The sequence below is a fragment of the Panthera tigris genome, chromosome F2 (assembly GCF_018350195.1).
Source record: "Panthera tigris isolate Pti1 chromosome F2, P.tigris_Pti1_mat1.1, whole genome shotgun sequence".
NCBI classification, from domain to species: Eukaryota; Metazoa; Chordata; class Mammalia; order Carnivora; family Felidae; genus Panthera; species Panthera tigris.
In genome coordinates, this window is record NC_056676.1 from 63703056 (window position 1) to 63729393 (window position 26338).

Sequence of the window (26338 nt, forward strand, 5' to 3'; positions counted from 1 at the left end):
TTTTCCCCAACCTTCCTATGTGTGAGAGTCAATACCCATCCGCTCGCTTAACTCATTCATCCATTCAACAATCTGTGGCCACCTGCAATCTGCAATGTATTGGACTATATCTGGGGGAACCAGAGCTGATGAAGACACAGCCCCCATGTGGAACACAAAAGCAAACCTGGTGGAGATGGCCAAGAAACCCGAGCGGCCTGTGAATGAGGGACCCAGCGTGTGGCACAAGGTAACTGACCTCATGGCTGCAACAGGTGCTGGGGAGTCGCTGGGGAAAATGACTATTACCAGGGGAGCATTTTCCTTACCTTATCTGCAAGCCAGCCCAGATGCCTGATCTCTCGGCTCCCAGCAATGCCTGTTTTCCCCAGCTGTTCTCTGACCTCAGCAATCACTTGGGTCAGCAGGTCACTAACATTGGAATGGATGGCACTGAACCAGGCCTGGGCAGTGGCTGAGTCCTTGCTCCTTAGAATCACTGTGTGCTTAGCATCTGGAGAGTGAATTTCAAGCTGCCTAGAGAAGCAAAGAGAGAAGGGTTAGAATGTTTCCTGGCAGATCATACTTTGTCAAGTCTGGGCCACAAAAGGTGAATGAATTCTTTACTTTTACTTTTATACTCTGTCAGTTTCACATGGTTTGTCTTAATGCTCCCATCATTCATTCCTTCACTCATTTGTTCAACCACAAACATCTACTGAGTGCCCAGGCATTGTTCTAGAACCTGGGGACATCAACTGAATTAAGGCTATTTAGATTTCCTGTTATTCGGCTGACTGGCTTATCAATAGTATCATATCAAAACTTCCAAACTATGAGCTGATATTAATTTGTTTTACCTCTCAATCCACAGAGGATTGTAATAGTACGCTCACATCCTTGCTGCTCCTGTAGGAAGTATACTGAAATATCTAGCCACACTCTTAATCCTACTGCTCAGTATTAATTGTGAATATTGAAGAATCATAGATGACCAAATTTTGTACTCCTTAGTTAGGAATCCTGTCTGTGGCACATTTGCCTACTACTTACCCTTAGACATGTGTATTGAAGAAGTGAATTGGCCTAGGAAGGGGTAACACTGGGCAGAGAGATGCACTAAGAGTTGTTCTATTTAAAGTCAAACAGGGAAGGAAGGAAGGAAGGAAGGAAGGAAGGAAGGAAGGAAGGAAGGAAGGAAGAGAGGAAAGGAAAGGAAAGGAAAGGAAAGGAAAGGAAAGGAAAGGAAAGGAGGAAGGAAAGAAGGAAGGAAGGAAGGAAGGAAGGAAGGAAGGAAGGAAGGAAGGAAGGAGAGAAAGGAAAATCAGAGGAAGGAAGGAAAAGACAGAAGGTAAGGAGAGAAAGCAGAGAGAGGAGAGGAGAGGACAGGACTATTACATCACCAAAAAGCCCTCCCTCCAGCTATCCCCGGTTGTTATAATGCTCCCCTCTCCACTGCCATCCCAAATTTCTGGCAACCATTAACCTGTCCTTCACACCTATAATCTTTAAGACAGGTAATTTTTATTATAGGGAGAAAAAAAAACCCCACATTTATTCATTCATGTATACATGCAAATAAATACTTTTACATTCGTGTTCGTATCAGAAAGATGTAGGGATTGGGAAACTCAAACTGAATAAAAATGACCCATTTATTATTTTGTCCCTTCATTATTATACTACAATTCATTGAATATTTACTATTTTTAATTTTTTTAATTTTTTAAGTGTATTCATTTTGAGAGAGAGAGAGAGAGAGAGAGACAGTGTAAGTGGGTGGGGGGGTGGTGCAGAGAGACAGGGAGAAAGAGAGAATCCCAAGCAGGCTCCTCGCTGCCAGTGCAGAGCCTGAGGCGGGGCTCGAACTCGTGAAACTGTGAGATCATGACCTGAGCCCAAACCAAGAGAAGAACATTTAGCCGACTGAGCCACCCAGGCACCCCAAATATTTACTATTTATAAATATATTTCTCCTAATAGTCCCAGGACTGATACTATTAATCCTATGTAACAGAAGAAAAAAAAACTGAAGTTTGTTCAGAGAGAGGAAGAATTTACTCAAGGCCACACAATGGTTCTAGGATTCAAACCTATGTTGGTTAGGCTCAAAAGCCCATGAATTTAGATACTGCGTTACAGTGTCTCTCCTCAAGACTGGACAACATTCAGTAGGGGAGCACCCTTGTCTTCCACAGCTGTCTCGAGTCTATTCTTATGCTCAATAGTGCCCTTAGTTCCTGAGTTTCAAATTAACAATTTTGCAAATCACCTGAAAATAAGTCCTAATGCAACCTGGCCTCCTTTACATTCAAAACCAAACTTTTAGAGAGAGTAGACCTTTTTACTCATAAACTTAGAGAAAAGGAATGATTTCGAAAGTGGCATGTCTCTGGGGGAGTTTTAGCAATAATTAGTTTTTTTTTTTTTTTTTTTTTTGGTAAAAAATGTGCAAAACAAGACTCTTCACTAAGACTCCAAAGGTTTCCTGTGATAACACAGGGAATTCTTTAGGTGACATTTGTCCTCACTCAGAAGAAAAAAAAAAATCTCATGCCTCTTGGGCACTTTTCAAAGAAACGGGAGATAAATCTTGCCCAAAGTTCTTACTGTTCAGTATAGTTACATAACCAAATACCAACCAGGGTGCTCAGAAAGCATTAATGAGAGTTCAAGGCACTTTTGCTTGTTTTTTCCTTATTTTAAGGATTTTATTTTTTACTTTATTTTTTTAATTTTACATATAGAGAGAGCGAGTGAGCAAGGGAGGGGAGTAGAGGAAGAGAGAGAATCTTAAGCAGGCTCCACAGTCAGTGAGGAGCCTGATGTCGGGCTTGATCCCACGACCCTGGGATCATGACCTGAATGGAAATCAAGAGTCGGACACTCGACTGACTGCGCTACCCAGGTGCCCCTTAAAGATTTTATTTCTACATAATCTCTACACCCAATGTGGGGCTCAAACCCAAAACCCTGAGATCAAGAGTCGCATGCTCCAGCAACTAAGCCAGCCAGGGTGCCCTCAATGTGCTTTGCAAATTATTCCAACATGATCTGTTATTCTCGAAATTTAAAACCTGCCAGTATTTCATTTGCAGTATTTCCTTTTGAAGACCCGGATTTGTTTTTAAACAAATGATGGCTTGGGAAGCCGCCACTCCCCAGGTATCACACACACATATACAAATGATGCCAGCGAAAAAGAAAGGAAACCAAGAGTATCTTCTTTGTTGGGTTGTCGGCATGCCCCTGGAGGAAAGCTGACTTGTAAACAAAGGTACAGGCTAATGATGCGGAGGCCTGTTTTCCCCAGGCTTTGACAGCATTTATCATCATTAATTTTTAAGTAAACTTTTTAAGTATAATGTAGACAGAAATGTGTACAAATTGCAGTGCACGGCTCAAAAGTACCTTTGTAGAGGGAATGCCTTTGTGTAACCGCCACTCAGATCAAGAAACAGAACATTACAGGTGCTCCCTTTCCAATTATTGCCCCCCCCCCCCCAATATCACCACTATCCGGATATCTGTCACTGTGGATTACTTTTATCTCAGGCAAAACCTAGGAGTTTTTGTTTGTCTTCAATTGTTGTCGTTGCCTGAAGTACAGGGAGGATCTTGGACTATTTCTGGGGCAAAGTAGCAGGTCCTGTGCTTTTCTCGTGGCGGTTCTCAAAGTGCGGCAGACCAGCGGCAGACCAGCAGCAGCAGCAGCAGCAGCAGTGGGGGAACTTACTAGAAAAGCAAATTCTCAGTTCCCACCCTGGAGCCACAGAGTTAGGAATTCTGGGGGTGGGGCTCAGGAATCACCCTCCGGGTATATCTGATGTAATTCAAGTTTGAGGAAGTGCTGCTCTATGGGTTCGTAAGAAGCCCTGAGCTTGCTTGGTTGCCAGGGTTCCCAGTGGCTGAGGAGGACACCCCAAAAGGGGATCGAGCTCCTCCAAGCAGCCTCAAAGTCTCAAAGAAAGAACACAGAGGACACCATAGGCCTGTGGCCTTTTACAGTCCAAAAAAAAGGGGGGGGCAGAAAAAACTCTCAATCGAAAATATTCTTCAGACACCCCTGAATAGATTTTGGTTTTTGTTTTGAATCATTTAACTAAATACAGATGCTTGGACCCCATCCCAGACCTAGGAATTTCCAGAGGTTGACGCCTGAGTATATGCTTTAAATGTTCCATAAATTATATGGATTAAGGACCATGGCAGGCCTCTCTCAGCCCAAGTTCAAGCCCTCTGCAGAGCTGAGTGTCATCAGAAGGCAGCACAGCAGAGGGCTCCCGGGCAGTGCATTAACTGTCCACGGCTGTGTCACAACTGCCCCCGTGATTCAGTGGCTGACAACCCCAAACGTTTGTTATTTCAGTTTCTGAGGTGCATGGATTTGAGAGTGGCTTAGTGGGGTGTCTCTGGTTCAAGGGCTCTCGTGTATTTGCAGTCAGGATGTCAGCGGTGGCTTTGGCATCTGAAGGCTTGACTGGGGCTCCACTTTTTGGATGGTGCACTCATCTGGCTGTCTGGCTGTCTGCAGGAGGCCTCAGTTCCTTGCAACATGGGCTTTTGCAGACGCTACTAAGTATCTTCATGACAGGGTAGCTGGTTTCCCCCAGACAGCAAGAAGGAACTGCTATTTATTTTACTACCCAGCCTCCATTATTATATGTAGAGCACCAGGTGGAGACCGGGTCGTAAATATGTCTATCTATATCTATATCTATATCTATATCTATATCTATATCTATATATAACTAGCATGAACCTCAAATACATGCCCTTTAGCCTAATTTGTCACTGAAGCTCATTTTGCCAAAATGTGACCCCATGCACTGCATGTTTTAGAGCACAAAGGGACACAGAAAGAAGTTCCATTCCTGGGCTGGCTATGTTCCTTCAGCAGCCCATTTTCCCACCAATTTAAAGTACATGTGCTGGACCGTAGCTGTGAAGCACCTAGAGTTTGGGTTCAGGCTGGCTCTAAAATCTGCTGGCTGTGAGACACTAGGCAAGTTACTTAACTTCCCTAAGCCTCAATTTCCTTATCTGTAAAATGGCTCAATACACTTGCCTCTTAAGGTTATTGGTAAGACCAACTGAGATAACGTGTGCGTGAGATGTCAAAATGCCAAGCTGGTCTGATCAGGTCTAGTTTGCCATGAATAGTCTTCCCAAACGTAGGGGCCCCATGTGGCAGGAAGAGTCTTCCCAGGTGGGCTTTGGTTCAACTCTTTTTCAGAGTACTTGGACTTGGAGGAAAGTCTAGTCCCAGGAAAAATGAAAAAGTCATACAAGGACTATCTCTAACATCCTGGAATGGAAAAAGGATAACTTTGGGAAGAGCGGCATGAGTCTTCTGCGAGATCTTGGATGATTTGGAGCAAACCTGATAATACATCCCCTATTATCCCATCTACCTCTGTTCTACCCAAAACAGCCGCACCAGGCTCATGTTTAAGAGCGTAAGTTGCTAAGATTTGCAGCCATCATTAGAGCTACAAACGTTTGTTGATGCCCCCTGTGTTTTCTCAACTACCTAAACTAACCAGCAACCACGAGGATGAAAGGAGATGGGAAATTGTTTTACCTTTCTGGAATATTTTGCTGACAGCATACCCCAAAAGAACCACTTTCAAATATTTCATAACACCCATTTTTTTTAAAGCAATTTCAACTCCAATAACTACTTCATCAATTTGCAAATGCACAGGAGCTAAATATGAAGACATAAAGTAAAAATAGGGGAAGGAGGGGGTGGGAGAGAAAGAAAAGGAAAATAGGAAAAACTCAAGGGTGGGAAAATTAAGGTGTGCGAAAATGCTACGGTGGCCGGGTAGCTGAAGTCATTAAAGTCAGGGAACCAAATCCACATGACACAATGGAGGTGCAAAAACACGGGGCAGAACAGCGAGACTCGTGTCATGCCACTGATTTAAAAATGGTGTATATAAATGCTTGTAAAGGTGGAGACTGTGCTGGGAAATGTGTCCAGGTGGGTTCAATGAGCAGGGAAAGTGTGACAAGAGGAAAAGACTGGAAAAGAGATTTCACTGTCTCACTTTCTGTCTTCTGAATTTTGTTCCACGTATCCATTGTGTACTCACTGTGTTGGAATGGCAGCGAAGGGGGAGGGGAGGAAGAGCAGGTAGATTGGCCTGTAGGTTAACACAACCTTGTCTCAAGTCCAAGTTCTGTCATTTATGAACTATACTCTCTTACGACTATCTGTGGTTCCATCTGCCCAATCTCCATTTCCCCTTTCTGGCACCAGGCTTTACATCCCCGTTCTCAGCTTTATTAGTTTGGGGGCTCAATGGTGTGAGGGTTGTAGGTGTGATATAATTTAAGTTATGGAGATTCAGGCCCAGGATTCCTGGAGGAATAACTGTTAAGGAGATGGGTTTTTTTTTGTTTTTGTTCTTGTTTTTTCTTCATCATATATACAAAGGGATCAAATAACATCATGGATCGGAGGGTCTGCCCGCAAACAAAGCCAACATTGAGGAAAGCAGAGCTGAGAGTCCTGGATCCAGCCATACCTGACACACAGCATATCTTTGTACTTTTCTCCTATGTTCCCCTTTCTGCTTAATTTGAGTTGGGTTGTCAAATACAACTAAAAATCCTGACTCATTCACTGACCACAAACAGATCACATGATTTCAATGAGCCTTGAGTCTCCCCTATAAAATAGGAGTGGTGGTGGTGATAATGAGAATGATGATGAAGTGATAATGATGATTATAATGGAGATACTTATAATAAAACCGTCAGAGGTTACTAGAGCATCAAATGAGATAGTAATTGTGAAAGTGCTCCGTGAACTTGTAAATCCTGATGTTAGCAGTTGTCATTTACGCTTTTGGCATTTTAAGACTCTTTCGTTGGCTCGGAAACTGGGAAAAGGAACTGTATTAGTGAATACAATGCTTGTGAACTATCTGCACATACAGGCACATATAAGCAAGTTCTCTCTTTCCTAGCTGCACCATAAATAAAGAGACAGGCATGTAAATCCTAGTAAATCTCTTGAGTTACAAAATAGACATGGAAACATGCGGTGATTTCTTCATACAAGAATTTCTTAGCACGTGTTGGGGGCCACAGAGGCATGGAGAGGACATGGTCCCTGTCCCCAAGAAGCTCACCATGTATAGTAGGATGAATAATGTTGCTGCAAATTCATTTCTACCCAGACCCTCAGAATGTGACTGATTTAGAAATATAACCTTTGCAGAAGTAATTCATGTAAGGCTGGTGCTGACGTCCTTTTCCCATTAACTACCCACTGAATTAGAGTGGGTCCTAAATCCAAGTGGGTGCCATTGTAAGAGACAGAAAAGACACACAGAGAAGAAGGCAATATGAAGATGGACACAGAGATTGGAGGGATGTATCCACAGCCAAGGAATGCCAAACATCGGCAACTACTGGAAGCTGGGAGAGAGGCGTGGGATGGTTTCTCCCTCAAAGCCTCTGGAGGGAACCAGCCCTGCCAACTCCTTGATTTCACACTTCTGGCCTCCAAAACCGAGAGAGAATAAATTTCTGTCGTTTTAAGTTTTCCAGTTTGTGCCCACTTTGTTACGGCAGTCCTAGAAAACTAACACACCATGTAACTATCTTCTTGCGGGTAGTTGAATGAGAACTGCGTTAATGTGTAAAACACACAGATGCTTAAAGTAATTTGTGAGACGCAGATCGCTTAGAACTATGGCAATCATGCTTCCACTTCAACACATATTGGCATTAAAAAGTCTTCTCTTTGGCAAAAAACAAAAACAAAAAAAACACCCCCTCCAAAAAAAAAAAAAACAGACAAAAAAACCTTACCCCCCACCGACATTCAATTCTAGATGCAGGAAGAGAAAGGAATGAGGGGTATATATAAAACGCGCAGAAGCATGCAGGGCCACAGCAGGCCATCGTCAGTAAATCAGAGTGCCTTCTACCTCCCTCCTGGCACTAAAAAAAAGGAAAAAAAAAATCTGGACAACCTCCTTGCTAGCTGATGAGTCCTACATTTCTGGAAGCGGGCAAGAGGAGGGAGGGAGGGAGTGAAGGAGCAATAAAGTCAGGATGGCTGATTGGAGCTATTTTCAGCAGCCTCGTCTTTTATAACTCCTATTTTGTTCCCCAGTTGAACTGACCACTGCTTGATGAATTGTGTTTATCTGTAGTTCAGCGATAAAGTTCTCTTTTAATTCCCTGCTGAATAGAAATATTTAGGGCAATGCCACAGCTGTGTTTATTCTCACACTCCACCACAGTTATGTAAATACTGCCTATGGAACTATTTCTGATAAAGGCCCGTCCCAACCCCGAGGAATTACACGCTCGCTCTAGATGTCTGCCAAGATGAGCAGTTTCCATCCAGCTTGGCACAGCCTATGAATGATATCACAGCTTCTCAGAGATCATTTGGCAAACCTCACAATAAAAGAGTAATTTTCTTACCCTCTTACTCTTTCAAAGACTCCCACGGAGACGATTAATATTTCCCAGAGTTCTCTGCTTCCCCTGTTCAGAAACACGAGGCCAACACATAGAACTTGAAGCCTCCTGACACGAATTTAATAAATAAAACTCGCGGCCGGGCAACAAAAGTTTCACGTGACCTTTCCCCTCCAACGTGAGGCTGGAGGAAACACGGATGAAGGTAGCCAGAAGCATAAGGACTGCGGCCTGGCAGCGGCCACTGGGAACTGAGGAGGACTCAAACTACATGGTCATTGTCATTATGGATGCTTCCAGTCCGTGAATCTGGGATTCCCATGGCTGATAAAAAATATTTCCCAACAGACAAATACATGGCACCATTAACAGTGGCTGTCTCTACACGGGTGAACTTTGAGGTGTTCTTCTATCTCCAGTTGTCTTCTTTTCTTTAATGTCTAATATTTTCTTGAAATGCCATCACACAAATACGAGAAGAAAAGTTTCTTGAGGGAAAGGAATGTCTCCACACCTTTTCACTAGGAAAAATATTCCTCTGTGAACAAGAATACACTACAGAAAAACTCAAGATTCTTTTTTAAAATCCTCAAGTTGGTTGGAACTAAAAGACATTCAAAAGAATGATCTGTATTCACAATATTCATAATGAGGAGAGGACCTTGTCCTGTGGGGGTGAAAACTTCACCACCAAACATGTTCCCTTTCCTCATTTCATCCCTCCCATCATCTATGAGGTGCATGGTTTTAGTGTGTTTACCTCACAGAGGAGAAGACGGCACCTCAGAGAGGCTGGTGTGTTGGGCCTTCCAGTTAGTAAGAGGCAAAGCCGGAACTGGATCCCTAGTGCATCTGACTAGAAGGCCTGTCTTCATCGTTCTGTTCCATTGAGTAGGATGTTTATAAAACACGGTTTGTTGCTGAAAAGAGTAGAGAACATTTTTCACCTTGGTTGCTGCTCAACATCTTTCAGATACCCTTGCTGCGTATTTGGAAAGTTTTCTAAATTATGAGTTGAGCTTCCCCATGGTAGAAGCCAGAATTCAAGCCCCCAGTCTTTCTTGCTGCCGGGACTCAGGGCCATGCACTCAAAACGGCCAGGATGCGCCGTGAGAAAGTAGTTGTGTGTGGAATCCATCTTCTGGCAAGGACGGCGGTGGAGGCATCCAGACCTAAATGGCACCAGTGGCAGAGCTTGGCCAGTCCCCAGTCGTCATTGGTGCAAGCTGAGGCAGTTGTGGGAGCTGAGACCTGGTTGTTAAGTGGTGGCAACAGTGGTGTCTTTTCTAGAACAGCCTTCACAATGTGAATGGGTGTGGAGCCTGGCCTGTCTCTCTGAGCTCTTTGTAAAATACGTGAGCCCGCTAATATCCTCAGCTAGAGTTGCTTCTATTGTGCTGAAACTACAATCCCCCGCTAAGCATGTAGATTTAGGAATCTGGTTGCCGCGATGGGAGCTAATGAGATCACCTAAGGGATATGTCAAGTGTGAGCAGTTAATAGAAAAGAAGCCAGAAAAGGTGTTCTGCTGTTTTTCACAATATCCCGTTTCAAAAACAGGTCACGCACGACATAGTATTCTGCTAGGCTCTGAGGGAGCCTGACGATATCTCTCCTATTGGCTGGGTTTCAGCTTTTCAGTAACACATACATTTGCAAAATATGTGAAGAATTTCAGCACTTCACTTCAACTTTCCTAGGGGAATGATATTGTTATCAAAGTTTTAGAAGAGGAGTCAGCTAATGTCAAACCAGAGAAAACATTTTGTTTTTTCTGCTACGTACTTCATCTGTACCTCACAGAATACTCTTGTGATTTGACCTTGCTCAACTGATTTTTTTAAAGCCATCTAAATATGCAATGTGCTATGCAGGTCAAATAAATGTACATTTGTCTCTAGATTCTTAATATTATACACTGACAGAATTAACAGTCCATCCCAGAGTCCAGTCCAGAGCACAGTGTTTGGAGTCTGAACATCTATTTTGCTTCTTTTGAATTAGATTATTTTGGACCAGAATTAGCAAATAAAAATATAGGATGTCCAGTTACATTTGAATTTCAAATAAACAACAAAGAGATGTGTGTGTGTGTAAAGTACGTCTTGCACAATACCTAGTAGTAGAAATGGTATAAAGAACATGGATTAGAAAATGTACAGAAGAGGTGCCTGGGTGGCTCAGTCGGTTGGGCGTCCGACTTTGGCTCAGGTCATGATCTCACTGCTCATGGGTTCAAGCCCCCCATCCGGTTTGTGCTGACAACTCAGGGACTGCAGCCTGCTTCAGATTCTGTGTCTCCCTCTCTCACTGCCCCTCCCCCCCCACTCTGTCTCTCTCTCTCTCTCTCTCAAAAATAAATAAACATTAAAAAAATTTTTTAAAAAGTACAGAAAATAAAACTGATAGGACTTTATGATGGATCAGCTATGACAGATGGGGAAGAGAGAAGTGTCAAGGAGGTTTCTGGCTTAGACAGCTGAATGAATGACAATGTCTACTAATAAGATAAAAAGTTGAAATGGTTCAGATTTGGAAAGAAACACAAGTTTCGGTAAATATCTCCGTCTTCATTTAGATATCTTCTAGTAACTTCAAACTTGTAGGGTATACATCTACCGGCTACTCCCAAAGAGTCGGTCTGTTCTATGGTTATTTTATTTTAATGGAATCAACATCTTCCCAATAATCCAGGTTGGATAACCCAATCATTCTTGTGCCTCCTGTTCTCTTCTCCTGGTACCCATTCAGTCTCCAAGGTTTATAAGTTTTATCTTGGTTGTATCTCCCTTTCAAAGAGCTAACCAGATTGTAAATTACCAAGTTTTCTCAGTGGAGCTAGGGCAATCAGTTGTCTAGGATGGAATAGAAGTTTTACTTTGCAGGGCAACTTCGATCAAATGGTAATGGCTGCCTGAAATACAATTTTAAAAGAGGCTGAGGTCTCCTTCTAGACTCAACTAGAAAAGTAGCATCATCATATATTGACATCTGCCATGGACATGGGAGTAGGAATTGGGAGTAGTTATGTTGTCTATTCAATATTTCTAGAAAGCATTTTGAAATGTGGCTCTGACATGTAGCTTGTGATTGCCCCAAGCTTAGAGAGAGTCGTGGCTTTTGGTCATCTCAAAATTTCTCTTTCAAGACTTATCCCTTTATAGTTTATACATTATGTTATGATATATATTATATATCATATATTATATGTCATATATATATGATATATATTATGTTAATATCCCCCCATTGCCTGACACACAGATGGGTAACCCATAAGTATCTCCTAGGCTAGGTGAATGGATGGCTCTATTACTAAAAGTTTTGTCCAGACTCTATGGTGGCCCCCTTTCCAACCTCTTGTGAAAGTTCTATAACTGCCTCCCTGTATGTTTTGTTTTTCCCTTACTAGACGTTAACCCTTTCAGTCTTGAATGGTGAATTTAATGCTAATGTAAAAGGTACTTCAGTTCTAAATCATTTCTTTAATATATTTTTAAAAAGTCAAACATGTTTTAATGTCCCATGAGAATCGTTTCCATGGATGTGTAATAGCAGTCAACTCCAAAATGTTTATTTTATTTTATAGTATTTTATCAGATAATTTGTCATACATGATTTTATTGGGCTTGTGAACTTTATCCAGTTTGGATGTAAAAGCAGACAGCCTTACAAATATGTAAATCAAGGTTAAAAGATGATACAAAATTAAAACAGCAAGGAATATTAATTCAAAGGATGAACTTACATCTTAAAGGTAAGAACAGAAGTGGATGCCATCTAACTCATTTATGTCAGAGTTGCATGTAAAACAATAAGATATATTTGTCTCACTCATGTACAAAATTGCAAGATGCCTTTTCATTCATTAACTTACAATTATTTTTGAGTGCCTAGTACCTAGACCTGGCATTGGGCACATGAGGGGAATGGGACTCAACACAGATATGGTTTCTGTGTTCCTTGAGATTACAGTCCAGCAATCTTGGACAAGCACACACTTTCTTAAGTTTTCATATAACATGAAAAATTCCTAATTCCCAATTTGTATCTATTTTAGGAGCAGACAACCTTTTATTCAGCTCTTAATAAACTAAGCAATAACTTACCACCGTGAAGTTGGCAGCTTCTTATACAACAGTAACAGTACTCCACCAAACCCAAAATATCACTCATCCATTCTGTTTTAATTTCTACTATGTCTTTTTTTTTCTTTTTTTAAAGGAGGGAGGAGAAGAAAAGGGGAGAAGGGCAGAACCACTGTATCTCCAGGAGAAGATGTGTTACCAGGAGAAGGCCATTAAGCTGTTAATATCCCTTCAACAAGGATTATTAGTAGCCACTACCCAGCAAAGAAGAGGTCCCCAGGAGAATGGTGAAGACGAGGCCAAAGTTGGATGAGACAAGAAGGATTCCTCTACCACATGAAGGGACTAGAGTAGCCAGGGAATTGGGGTTCAGAAAGTGAAAAAGACCACAGGCAATTTTAGTTAGTATGGGAGCACTAGATAAAGAGAAGAAGCAGAAACCAAAATTATCCTAATTTAATGTATGAATCAATGAATGATCAAAGTGAGATTTAGGAATCTAGAAAGAATTCAGAGGTCATTTAACTCAAGCACTCATTTCAAAGATGAAAAATCTAACTTCCGGGAAGACATGATTTATTTATCCAAGGTCACGCCGACAGGTAGTAGTATTATTGAACCTAGAATCCAGACTTCTTACCAACCATGTTTATCCAAGTTCAGAGACTAGGCACAGAGAGCTCATGATGTGCTGAGGCCAACTTAACTTTCTTTACAATTTTCCAGAGGGCTGGTCCTGAATTTGGGGCTGATACCTCTTTCTGCATTTGAAACAGTTACTGTAATACTTTGTAGATATTTCATTGTCAAAGTATTTATGGACATGACAGCTTCATAATTATTTTCTCTGTGAAGGCTTTGCTCAAAGACACATTCACCTCTTTTGTAGATAGCAATAATCATTTCATTACTTGAAGGATTTAAACAAGCACAAACAAATCAGCTACCCACAAAATTGCTATTTTTAAAAAATCTGTATCTGAACTATCTAGACAAGTTTTAAATTGTCATGCAATTCTGCACTGGTTGCAAGAGAGAGTGAAAATCAGAATAATGCTAATGATCATCCCAAGTTTCAAAAGGTCACACTACATGAAATTCAATCTTCCTCATTCTTACAGTAAATGCCAAGGTGCCAAACAAGTTGGGAAGAGAGTCAATCTCTTTGTGAAGCAGGAAAGCTATGGGTTAGATTTGTTTAATTTTATGTTGACTTCATTAGTTTTTTTTTTTTTTTTTTTTTTTAGGAAAGTAGGCATTAAAATAGAACTGGAAAGTTATTACACATGAAGGAAATTTATTTGAAGATTTCTACTTCTTGACAGAGAGGTGCATGGGGAGGAGGAGTCAGGAGAAGGGCAGGCCATGGAGGGGAGAGAAGAATGCCCAGATTCTGGGGTTGCTACCAGGGAGAGCTGAGCTCCTCAGCTGGTCAGATGCCTGCCTCTGCCTATAACATTCAAAACACTTGTTCCCTCCAGATGTGCAAGTCAATTGATTAAACTTTCTATTTTCAGCTTTGTACCCTTGGGCAATCTGCATGAGGACTGTTTCTCAATTAGCCTGGACTGCTTTTACCAAGATTTCAATAGAAGTCTTCCAAAACAAAACAAAACAAAACAAAACACCCAAAGCAACCAGTTATTGAGATGGGGCATGAATCACTCATGCAAAAATGTTTATTGAAAGCTTGCTCTCTGCCAGGCAGTCTGCTAGGTATTAGGGATACTTACTGAGTCCAACAGCATAGCCATCAGTCCACAGTGCTGAAGGAAGGTGCTGGCAAACAAGAACCCCATGCTTGCCCTCCAGGACAGGCCAAATGGTACAAGGGTTAGAATTTCGTTAATGGAGTCAGTCAGTCTTGGTCTATGCACTGGCTACGAGCTGAACATCCTTGAGTGAAGGACTCAACCTCTCTACGTTTCAGTTTCCTCAACTACAAACAGGAGTGGGCTGAGTTATCACAAATGCAATCCTTGGAACAGTGATGATCCTGAAGCTCACTTTTGAAGGAAGAGAATCAGTTGGCTAAATCAAAAAGGAGTAGTAGTAGCCAAGGGGAGTATCTCAGGGAGAGGGACAGCTGAACAGAGGACAGAAGGGGAAAACTGTATTGCACATTATGGAAACTGTGTGTAGTTCTTTAATGGCCTGGACAAAGTTTAGGGGAGAGGTGGACGAGGAAGTGGGATTACAAATGGGAGAGTCCAAAGGGGACCCACAGACAGAATTTCATTAAAGCAAGTGATGCGATCAAGCTGTATTTTAGTGAGATGGTGCCGGGAAGATGGGATTGGAGGGGAGAGAGACTGGAGGCAAGACTGGGACATCTCTGCAGTGACAGAGGTGGCTGCAGGAGAAATGCAAGGGGAAGGACACTTTAGATATTAAAGGAAGGTCAAACTATAGCAGAGTAAGAAGAGCATTCTATTGTGACCATTTGATTTATGAATTAATACTTGTATCTTTGGGAAAATGTGTCCTCCAAATATTGAATTAAAAATACCCTTGCATGAGTACAGGAGTTGGCTAGGCATGGGGGGTGGGTGGGCAATGGGATACAAAGATAAGCTGGATGTAGTCCAAGCCATTTATAGTTTAATGAGGGGGATGGTACCAAAATCATTCTAATACATGGCAGAACAGGTGTGCCATTAAGGAAGCATGGAGTATCCAAGGAAGGCATGCTGGAGTGTAAGGATCAGGAAATACTTCAGGAAGAGAAAGGCATGTTAGATGGGGCTTACAGAATAAGAGGATTTGACAGCTGGGGAATGAAGAGAGGGCATTCCAGTCTGTGGGGACCATCCATGACCAGGGGCAGAGACTCACAAATACTGAGGTGGTCAAGAATAGAAAATAGTCCAGCTTTTCTGGAAAACTATAACTGCATTTATTTTTTTAACAGTGTTGCTGAGATACAACTGACATACAATCAACCGTACTCTAAGTGTGCAGTAAGTTTGGACAGATGTATATCCACCATGATGACACTGCTTCCCTCCATTTCTCTTTCTATAGCTTAGTTTGCATTATCTAGAATTTTAGCAAACGGAATCATTTAGTACATATTCCTTTCTATCTTCTACACAGTGTAATTACTTTGAGATTCATACATGTTGTAGCTGTGTCAATAGTTCACTCCCTTTTACGACCAAGTGGTAACCACTGTATGGATACACCACTGTTTGCTTATCCATGCACCTTTTGACAGACACGTAGGTCCTTTCTAGTTTTAGGTTATTACAAATAATGGTGCCATGAACATCTGTGTTTTGTTTTGTTTTGGTTTCGTTTTGTTTTGTTTTTAGTAGACACATGCTTTCATTTCTCTTGGGTAAACAGCTTGGAGTAAAATTGCTAATTCATATGGTAGGTGTGTGTTTAACATTTTAAAGAATTGCCAAACTGTGTTATCAAAGTGGTTGTACCATTTTTCGTTCCCCTTCAGCAGCGGATGCAGGTTCTAAAGACTTCATAAAAAGTCTTGAATGAGGTGGTGTTAATCGTCCAACTTTGTTTTCTTCAAAACTGTTTGGCTATTTCTCTATGCATATTCTATTTGCATTTCCATATGAATTTTTAAATCCATTCTTCAATTTGTATAGAAAAACCTGCTGAAATTTTGATTAGTATGGCATTGTATCTAGACATCAAGGATGGGAGGGTTCTCATCTTAACAGGACAGAGCCATTCTTTCCTGTATACCCATACTTCTATTTCATATCATTTTCTTTCTGAATGAAGGACCTTCTTGAGCATTTCTTGTTGTACAGAAACAGTTCTTTCAGGCGACAAGTTCTTTCAGCCTTTGTATGTTGGAAGAAGTCTTCATGTCACCTTAATTTCGAAAGGTCTTTTCACTAGATAATAGTTTTGACAGGTTTTTCTTTTTTTTCAGTACATGGAAAGATCTCACTGGACTATCTTCTCATTTGTATTACTTCTAATGAGACATAAGATGCTGTCTTCATCTGCTCACGCTGCTATCCTAGAACACCATGGACTGGGTGACTTATAAACACAGATTTATTCCTCACAGTTCTGCATCCTGGAAGGTCCAAGATCAAGGCTCCAGTAGATTCAGTGTCTGATGAGGTGGCACCTTCTGATTTGTAAAGGGTCATCTTCTCTTTGTCCTCACTGGTGGAGGGGGCAAGAACTTACTAGGATCTTTTTAAAAGAACAGAAATCCCATCATGAGGGCTCCACCCTCATGACCTGAAAGCCTCCCAGAAGCTCCACCTCCTAACACCATCACAGGGGCGATTAGATTTCGACATATGAATTTGGGGGGACAGGGACATAAACATTTATCTATAGCAGCTGCCTTTTTTTGTTCTTCTCTATGTAATGCGTCTTTTTTCCTTGGCAGTTTTTAAGCTTTTCTTTTTACCACTGGTACTGAGCAATTTGATAATAATATGACCTACTGTCACTTTCTGCATGTTTCTTGTATATAGAGTTTATTGAGCATCTATGTATCTGTGAGTTTATAGTTTTTATCAAATTAGGACAGTTTTCAGCCACTATTTCTTCAAATGTCTTTCCTCCTTTGCCCCCTCTGAGGACCCAACTATAGGTATATTAAGCTGCTTAAATTTATACCATAGCTCACTGATTGTTCATTGTCTTTAAAAAAAATTATCATTTCTATCTGTGTTTCACTGTGGATAGTTTCTATTACTAGGTATTTCTGTTAATTAATACCATCCAATGTGTTTTTCATTTCATACAATGTAGTTTTCACCTCCAAGAACTGGACTTGGATCTTTTTTTTTTTTTTTTAAGTTTATTTATTTACTTTGAGAGAGACAGAGACAGCGCAAGTTGGGAGGGGCAGAGAGTGAGGGAAAGAGAGAGAATCCCAAGCAGGCTCCTCGCTGACAGGGGCTCGAACTCACAAACCATGAGCTCACGACCTGAGCCAAAAGCAAGGGTCGGTCACTTAACCAACTGAGCTACCCAATATGGATCTTTTTGTATCTTCCATATCTTTAATTTTTTGAATATATGGAATACAGTTACATGAACTGTTTTAATGTCCTTGTTGGCTAACCCTAATATCTGGGTTAGTTCTGGGTCAGCTTCAATTGACTGGCTTTCCTCTTCATCGGGAATATTTTCCTACATCTTTGCATGCCTGCAATGTTATAGTAGATGCCAGACACTGTGAATCTTACCTTGTTGAGTGCTGCATATGTTTATATTCCTAAAAATATTCTTCAGTGTTTTTTTGTTTCTTTGTCTTTTCCAAGACACAGTTAAGTTTCTTGGAAACCATTTGGTATTTTTAGATGTTGTGTTGTTGTTGTTGTTGTTGTTTAAGTTTTATTTATTTATTTTGAGAGAGAGAGAGAGACAGCGTGTGTGTGTGCGTGTGTGTGTGCGAGTGGGGCAGGGACAGAGAGAATCCCAAAGCAGGCTTCGCACTGTCAGCACATAGCCCATCATGGGGCTCGATCCTACAGACAAGATCATGACCTGAGCTGAAATCAAGAGTGGGACACTTAACCGACTGAGCCACCCAGGTGCCCTTTAGGTGTTGTTTTGACGGTTTGTTTGGTACAACTGGGATGGTGTTCCATCTAGGATGAATTCTGTCCCTCTATTGAGGGGAGGCCTCTGTGCACTCTGTCCTCTGTGTACTCCTGTGAATCATGACATTTTCCAGTCCAACTTCAGGACAGGTGTGCCTCCTGGTCTTATGTGAGTGCTGAGCAATGTGACCTCTAATCTTTGCAAGTAGTTTTTCCCTTGGTCTTTTGCAGTTTCCTCACACCCATGCTGATCGGTACTCAGCTGGCCTTGAGGAGACCCACTTCGAAGCTCCAGATTTCTCTCTGTGCAGCTCTCTCCTCTCTCCTACCTGCCTTGGGGTGCTAGATGTGTTGGTCTTCCCAGACTCCCCTCCCTGTCTTCCCAACTGAGAGGGTCTTTCAGGTCCCACTGGGGTTCTCTGTCCCTGGAGCCATGGCCTGAAAACTCTCTCAAGGCAGAAAGCTAGGGCAGTCTCAGGGATTGTCTTGTCTCCCATCTCTCAGGAATCACTGCCTCATGTCCAAGGTCTTGAGCACATATTTCACCTGTCTTCTGGTTGTTTCAGGTAGAAGGGTCAATCTAGTTCCTGTTACTCCATCTTGCTTGGAGTGGCAGTCCAAGCCTATTAATAGAAGTCTTTAAGATACAGTCTTTTTTTCCAGCATGATAGTCTTTTATAATGAAGGCATTATGACATTTGCCATCATTGATGTATTAAGTGACAGATTAGATTGTATTCACTTCATGTCCGTTCAAAGGCATTTATTAGGTAGCGACAGTATTTACAAAGATGAACCACCCCAAAAGGGGCTCTGCCTTTTGGCATCAGTTTACAGATATAGCAACAACTTTGGAAGGAACCGATTATAGGGCTTGTATATTATCCATGCTTTTAACATTCCCTCTTTTTTAACGGTGCCTGCCAACACCATCACTAATTATGCATAAAGGACAGCTGGAGGAAATAAGAAACTTGAGTCACATGATTTTACTAATTTTAAGCAGCCCTTAGGCTTAGACTTAGGGGCAGAAGTTGAAACTCTAGAGGGAAATACTTTATGCTGATGAGATGTTGACTTCTCTATTTCATGCTATTACTCTGCTCCCATAACCAGAATAGAAAGCTGGCTCTACTTCAGCTAAAAGAAAATAAAGCCCTAAATGGCTCCACCTTGGAATGTGAAGGAACAAAAGCAGGCTGGGGTAAGGGTACAAGGTTGACGACGTTGATGAGTTGGATTACATACAACCATCTCCACGGTGCCTCCAATTTTGAGATGAGCATTTCATGAAAGTTGTTCAAAGCAATATGTTGACCTTTCATGAGCTGGAGCAGCTGACATTTTGCCTGGATCTGAGCCAGGGTGTGTGCTATTCTAAACGAGAAATCAGTCGTCCCATCTGCACTGAGGGAACTTTTTCTGATCATTTGTTAAAGCTTTATTTCCAAGGCACTGAGTGAATTTAATTAATTTCACCACCACCATCCCCTGCTTAATAAATTCCTCACACACGTGGATTCACTAGGAAATTGAATTTCATCTCTAGAAAACAAAAAAAAGGACATTCAACTAAAGGATGAGAGATTAGTTTGGTGAAAGCCCAGTGATCTAGTCAAAATGAAAATGCCTCTCAAACTGTAATGAGGTGAATCATATTAAAATGCAGATTCTGGCTCAACAGGCCTGGAGTGGGGCCCGAGATTCAGTATTTCTCATAAACACTCAGGTGATGCGTTGTGGCTGGGGCCTGTGTGGTGCACTTTGAGTAGCAAGGAGCTAAAAGACATTAAGACCTCATTCACATTTCATTATTCCACTAAGACACTGCAGTAACCAGGGAACCTTCTCAATTGAGCTTCAGTTTACCCTAATATAAAATATTCTCTAAGGTTCCTTCCAGATCCTCAAAATGTATCACGTTCCCAAAAGTATAGGTCCAGCTTCCCTGTACTAGAGAATTTACGCGTTCTATCAGCAGACATGTACTGAGCTCCTATTATGTGTCAGGTACTGAATGAGGTACTGGCTGATTAAGTACGCACTACATCAAAACCCTGCATGAAGAAATCAATTCAGAGGGAGAAGCAAGCAATGATAACGTGATGCCATGCATGCTATGAAGCTGCTTAAGTGATGGCTGTTAAGAGGACACAGAGGTCTGAGAATCTGTGTTTTGGAAAGCATGTACGAGGGGATGCCATCCTGCAGTGGTTCTCAGACTTGAGTGTGCACCGGAGTCACCTGCTGGGCTTGTTAAACTACAGATCACCGGATCCCACCCACAGACCTCTGAGAATTTTCATTTCTAACAAATTTCCAGGTGATGCTGATGCTTGTGGTCTGGGGTCGCACTTTGAGAAACACTGTTTTAGACCTCAAGACACGCAAATGAATGAAATAGGGCTTGGCTTTGGGATGGATGACCAGGAGTCACGGTTTAATGGGAGAAACAGGCTTCCCTTCCCTCGCTCCACGCAGAATGGCTAGGGTAACTCTGGGAGGGGTTTGAAGAGGGAGAGAGACAGTATAGAGACAGTTCTGTGCCACATGAGCTTTGGAGTCCGAAGGAGCTGGGCTCAAAGCCCAGTTCCGTCACTTTACTGCTGTGGTCTTAGTATACCAAGTGCCAAAAAAAAAAAAAAAGAAAAAAGAAAAAAGAAAAAAGATGGTTGAGGTTTCTCAAATAATAATAGCATGATTCTATCTGGAAGGAGGGAGAAAGAAAAGACTGCCCAGAGTAGATGATATCTGTGTGATGACTGAGGATGAGTGGGAGCTTGAGAAATAGATCTGTTAGGGGATAGCAGGTAGCAAGGTTAAATGGATGGTTCTAGGTGGAAGATGTCACCAAGCTGTCAAACAACACACTGTTCTGTTCACTAAGTACTTTCTGGTACATATGCATATATTACGGGGTTGTAAATATAATCAAATTTAATATTCTTTGAGGAAAACTGGCTCTTTAAAGGACTCCTATGTACAATTCCCCTGTGAAGTCAAAAGGAAGACAGGCTTCAACAGTAAGTGCACAATGACCATGGACTCGGAAGTTCTAGGCTCAAGCCTCAGATCTTCCTCGTAGAAGCTCTACAACATCTGGAATTCATGTACATATGTTCTTTCCACTTCTAGCAACTCCACAACGCAGCTGTCATTATTATCACTGCCATTCTACAGATAGGAAGACTGAGGCCCAAAAGGAGTCGATAAAATGCTCAAGGTTATTAACTAGTAAATACTGACTGAGCCAGTATTTGACCTCAAGTCTACTGGATCAAGTTTTATAAACTTTGGGATTTTGGCTTTTGTTTGATTATTTCAAAAGAGGATTTTCTATACTTACCCAATGACTAGACCTAATGACAAAATTTGTCAAAACTAGATTTCTAAGCTCCTTCTGTAGAGATTCTAGTTCTGTAAGTCTGAGATGGAGCCAAGAATCTGTATTTTTAAAAATTTTTTTAAATGTTTATTTATTTTTGAGAGAGGGAGAGAGACAGAGTGTGAGTGGGGGAGGGGCAGAGAGAGAGGGAGACAGAGAATCTGAAGCAGGCTCCAGGCTCTGAGCTGTCAGCACAGAGCCCAGCGTGGGGCCCGAACTCATGAACTGTGAGATCATGACCTGAGCCGAAGTCGGACACTTAACCAACTGAGCCACCCAGGTGCCCCGAGAATCTGTATTTTTAATCAGTGACTGCCCCCGCCCTCACCCCTGCCACCATATAAGTATTACCTCTGGGGACATTTGAGAAGCATCATTACCTGTTGTAGTGGGTTGAATAATGTCCCCCCAAAATTCATGTCTACTGAGGACCTCAAGTCCTTACAGATGTAATTAGTTAAAATGAAGTCATTCTGGAGTAGGGTGGTCACACCTGGATTAGGTGACCAATGACTGGTATTCTTACAAGAAGAGGATACAGAGATACAAACACACACACAGACAGGAGGCCAGTGAAGACACAGAGAAAGGTTGGGATGCTACAACTAGCTGTAAGCCAAGCACATCCAAGGCTTGCTGCGAACTCCTAGAAACTGTAAGAACCTAGGAAGGATTCTTACCTAGATCCTTTGGGGAAAGCAGAATGAATCTCTCCCGAACTGTGAGAGAATAGATTTCTGTCAGTTTGTAGTAATTTGTTATTGCAGCCATAGGAAACTAACATATTCGCCTTCTAGAAACTTCAGGGAAATAACTGTCTTAAGCTGGAATTTTTTTTAATTAAAAAAAATTTAATGTTTATTTTTGAGAGAGAGACAGAGAGAGAGACAGAGTGAGAGCAGGGGAGGGGCCGAGACAGAGAGGGAGGGAGACACAGAATCCAAAGCAGGCTCCAGGCTCTGAGCTGTCAGCACAGAGCCCAAAGCAGGGCTCAAACTCACAGACCACGAGATCGTGATCTCAGCTGAGGTAGACACTTAACTGACTGAGCCACCCAGGCATCCCTTAAACTGACATTTTAACATGGAAAACTGATAACAGTGGTTGCTTCTGGAGAGGAGAACCAGGTGGTTTGGATAGGGGAGTTAAAAAACGGGGACTTATTTTTCTTTGTGCATCCTTTTGTGCATGGTCAACCATGTGTACGTATTATGTATTAAAAAAAATAAAGGAACAAATAATGACATAAATCATTAAATATTCTTACATGATATCCTAGAACAGCATATTTGGGACCAGAGCCATGAATCAGGAATGTATTGGTTTCTTGCACTCAATCAAAAAAAATAAATCATATTAAAGCCATTTGATATGAAGGGCTCATTCAAAAGAGTGACTTCCAGAGTCAGTCCTGGGGTCAGGGTGATTTAAGCTACTGATCAGAGAGTCTCGTACTATGAGAACAGAAGCTCGTGAAGGTGAGGTCCAGCAAGACACTGAAGATCAGAATCCTCTAGTTAGGACGAAAATGGGGAACCCACATCATCTCTACTTTATGTTCAAGAACACGCTCAAAGAGATAAAATGACTTGCTTCGTGTGACAGCCAGAGTTGAGTGTCAGAGCCACGTGATCATTCGTTCTGTTCAATGTTACATTTACTGGGCATTTACTGTGTGCGAGGCACCAGAAGGATAGAGATGTATCAGGTGCCTTCCTGGGCCCGTCCTAGGACTGTCTGTCCTCAAATCCACTCCTTGCGCTTTCCGAGACTTTGCTCAGTATTACGAGGGGATGATTACTTGAGGCTTGTGTGTCGTGTGGCTTGTGCACACAGGACGCACCGGGGGAGACCGGAGGGGAGGAGGGAGGGTAAACCCATGCTGGCTTCTCAGCTCTTCTTTCACCATCATAACCGATTTGCTGCTTTCATTTCCCTCTGTTTAAAATGTCTCCCCACCCCCCCAATAAAACAAAATAAAATAAAGTGCCCAGAGTAGTCTGTCTTCCTGGCTGGACCCGGACTGAAATGCTTTTGCTGCCTGGGTTTTTGATTTCCTGTGGCTGCAAGCCAGCTTCTCTGCTTGGGCTAGGCAGGTCAGCGCAGGGACTCTGGATAACCTGGTGCAGAACAAACTGTCAGATTCCCAGAAGGGCCTGCAGCTGGGGCCCTCCAGCCCCGTGATGACTGGTGAGCTCCAGGGCCCGGGACCAACACAGGGGATGGATGCTGACCTTCCCAAGGCCAACCCCAAGGCTCCCCCTTCTCCCCACCAGCCCCTCTGGGCTTGAGTTCATAAGCAATTCTAAGCTGAAGGGCTGCGAGTGCCATCACAACACTGGTCACATAGAAGCAGGGAAGCTCCTTGGAGCTCATCAAAATATTAAAGCCATCCAACTCTTACAAATAAGTTCAGAGGTCACGGTTCTGGTTCCTTGAGAAACACGAATGCTATACCGTGTAGGGTAGTTATCCTCTCCGAAATGGTGCCTCACGGTTTCGCAACCTAATATACTGACTGAGGCAATCATTATAAAGAAGAATTTTCCATCTGGGGACCAGGAGTATCTTGGGGAACTTCCAAGGTACCATAAAGGTCATAGCTGAAGAAATTCTAAACATCTGTTTGGCCCCGTCAGTGGTAACATGCAGGCTGTAGGAATGCTGAGAGGAAAAGCTGAGGAGCTCTGCCCTATCTCCTGGGTCTTCCTTGTGTTCCCTCATCCCCTCATCGGTCCATTCATTTGCACACACCTCTGTCCAGTGAACATTTATTCAGTGCCCGCCCTGAGCCAGTCACTACCTGGGCTGGGCGCTGGAGATAACATGACAAACTAAGGCAAACCAGGCCACTGCACTCATGGAGTTAGTGAGACAGTCAGATGTCAGTCAGATAAAGACACAGATAAACGTAAAAACACCACACGGTAAGAGCTACAAAGGGGGACACATGGGGGACTCAAGCTGAGTCTGGGTTTCTTCTGGGCCCCAGTGAAGTGGTGATGAGGTGTGGACTTCTTTAGTGAGCTATGTTTTTCTCTTCCATTCTTTAGCTTCATAGCTTATGAAATACTTGAACGTACATTGTATCACTTTACTTTTATTCCAATGCTGCGATGACAAGATTTTAAAAAAGAAGGTTGAGAGTATGAGAGAATAGTAAAGGTGAGGACATGTAAGAGTAAAGTATTTTCACGTGTTTGTTCTTCATTTACCAAAAATTGGTGGTCTGGTCTTTAAACGTAAGTAATTATAATTTAGAAAGGCCACAAACAAACACACAAATTCTAGCCTTTTAGCTGGGGCAGAATCTGGTTACACTGTAGTTATATCTACTTTTGCCGAAGCAAACAGAGGCGAGATTTCCTTTTCGACAAAGGTGTCCTCTAGACCCACAGGAAAGAGCATTAATCACAAATATTAAAACAGTTTCCAAAGCAACCCTATAACTACAATAACAAAGGATGCTTTTCACATGTTCTGAATGTGAAAAGGTCCTTTATCGGGTACCTTTATGTCATGCTCGTTCACTTGGATAATGCCAACTAAAAAAGAAGCCATATGATTGCTTTTAGACTCTACATGAAAAACTATATAAAGTGGGGGGCGCCTGGGTGGCTCAGTTGGTTAAGCGTCTGACTTCGGCTCAGGTCATGATGTCACAGCTCACAAGTTTGAGCCCTGCATCAGGCTCTGTGCTGACAGCTCAGAGCCTGGAGCCTGCTTCGGATTCCATGTCTCCCTCTCTCTCTGACTCTCTCCTGTTCATGCTCTGTCTTTCTCTGTCTCAAAAATAAATAAACATTAAAAGTTTTTTAAAAATCTATAAAAACTGGGAAAGAGAGGGAAAAAACTGCATTTACTCAAGATGCCTAGCTCTTTGAGAATGACTGTTATCTCCCAGGAAATATTACTCAGCTTGAATGCACTGTTAGGACATTTCCATGATGATCATATTGGTCACAATAAGATTGGTTTACGCTGTGCCGTTAAATTATCCTGAAATCTCAGTTACCGAGCATAACCAAAGTTTGTGAAAATAACATGTTATGTTCCCCCAAGGGCCTGAGGTGGGTGGGGTGGGGATCTGCTCCACCAGGTCACTCAGGAAGCCAGTCTTAAGGAAACTCCACCATTTTAAAGGTGCACCTCCAAGAACACACTTGCCAATCACTGCCTCAGCTCAGGAGCACACACATCACCTCTTCTCATATTTCATTAGCCAGAATTAGTCACAAGGCCCAACACAACTATAAGACTTAGAGATTCGGGGGGGACAAATGGACTATTTGGTGAGCCTACTGTCTGCCACTACAACCTATTTCCAAAACTCATCAAAACTGATGCTGTAGGGGAGGGACTAGTTTAATCACAATTCCCCCAACCTTATCAAGGCTCAGGGTTTCCTGTAAGCTCTTATTTTGAGTCTTTACAGGCACAGGGAAGAGAATTAGCATTTCTTGAGCTCCTATCATCTAGACAACATTGTGTGATGGATACTGTGAGTTGGGTAACTCAAGCTCACTGCACCCTCTTTACAATGTAGAATGCTAAAAAAAAAAAAAAAAATTCCATCTTCCCAGAGTCCCTTACAGGTAGGGTTTTGGAAATATGCTAGGTTCTTCCAGACATACACTTGATGTCTTCCCTTGCTTAGGAAGGTGGCAGTTTTGACTGCCACTGCTGGTAAGCAAGGCTGTCAGGGTCAAAGGCAAGAAGCGATGGCAGCTGGCTGGGACAGCCAGCATCCATTCACCCAGCCTCCTGGGTGTCAAGAGGCAGTTGCAAGGTGCCAGTTCCCTCATTCCTGGATCACCCCTCAGGTCCTGCACAGTTTTGGTAATTCCAATGGCAACCTCCTGGTTCTCTACTTTTTCCTGATTAAATCAGTT

The 26338-nt window shown here is 42.3% G+C and overlaps 1 protein-coding gene across 2 annotated transcripts in view; it reads right to left on the bottom strand.

The window, feature by feature from the left end:
• SNTB1 (syntrophin beta 1) overlaps window positions 1-26338 on the bottom strand; it is a 234924-nt gene that overhangs the window by 92439 nt on the left and 116147 nt on the right. For both annotated transcript variants that reach the window (XM_042973541.1, XM_042973542.1), the window contains exon 4: window positions 309-516. In XM_042973541.1, the coding sequence (XP_042829475.1) occupies window positions 309-516 (208 nt within the window). The remainder of the gene's footprint in view (window positions 1-308; window positions 517-26338) is intronic.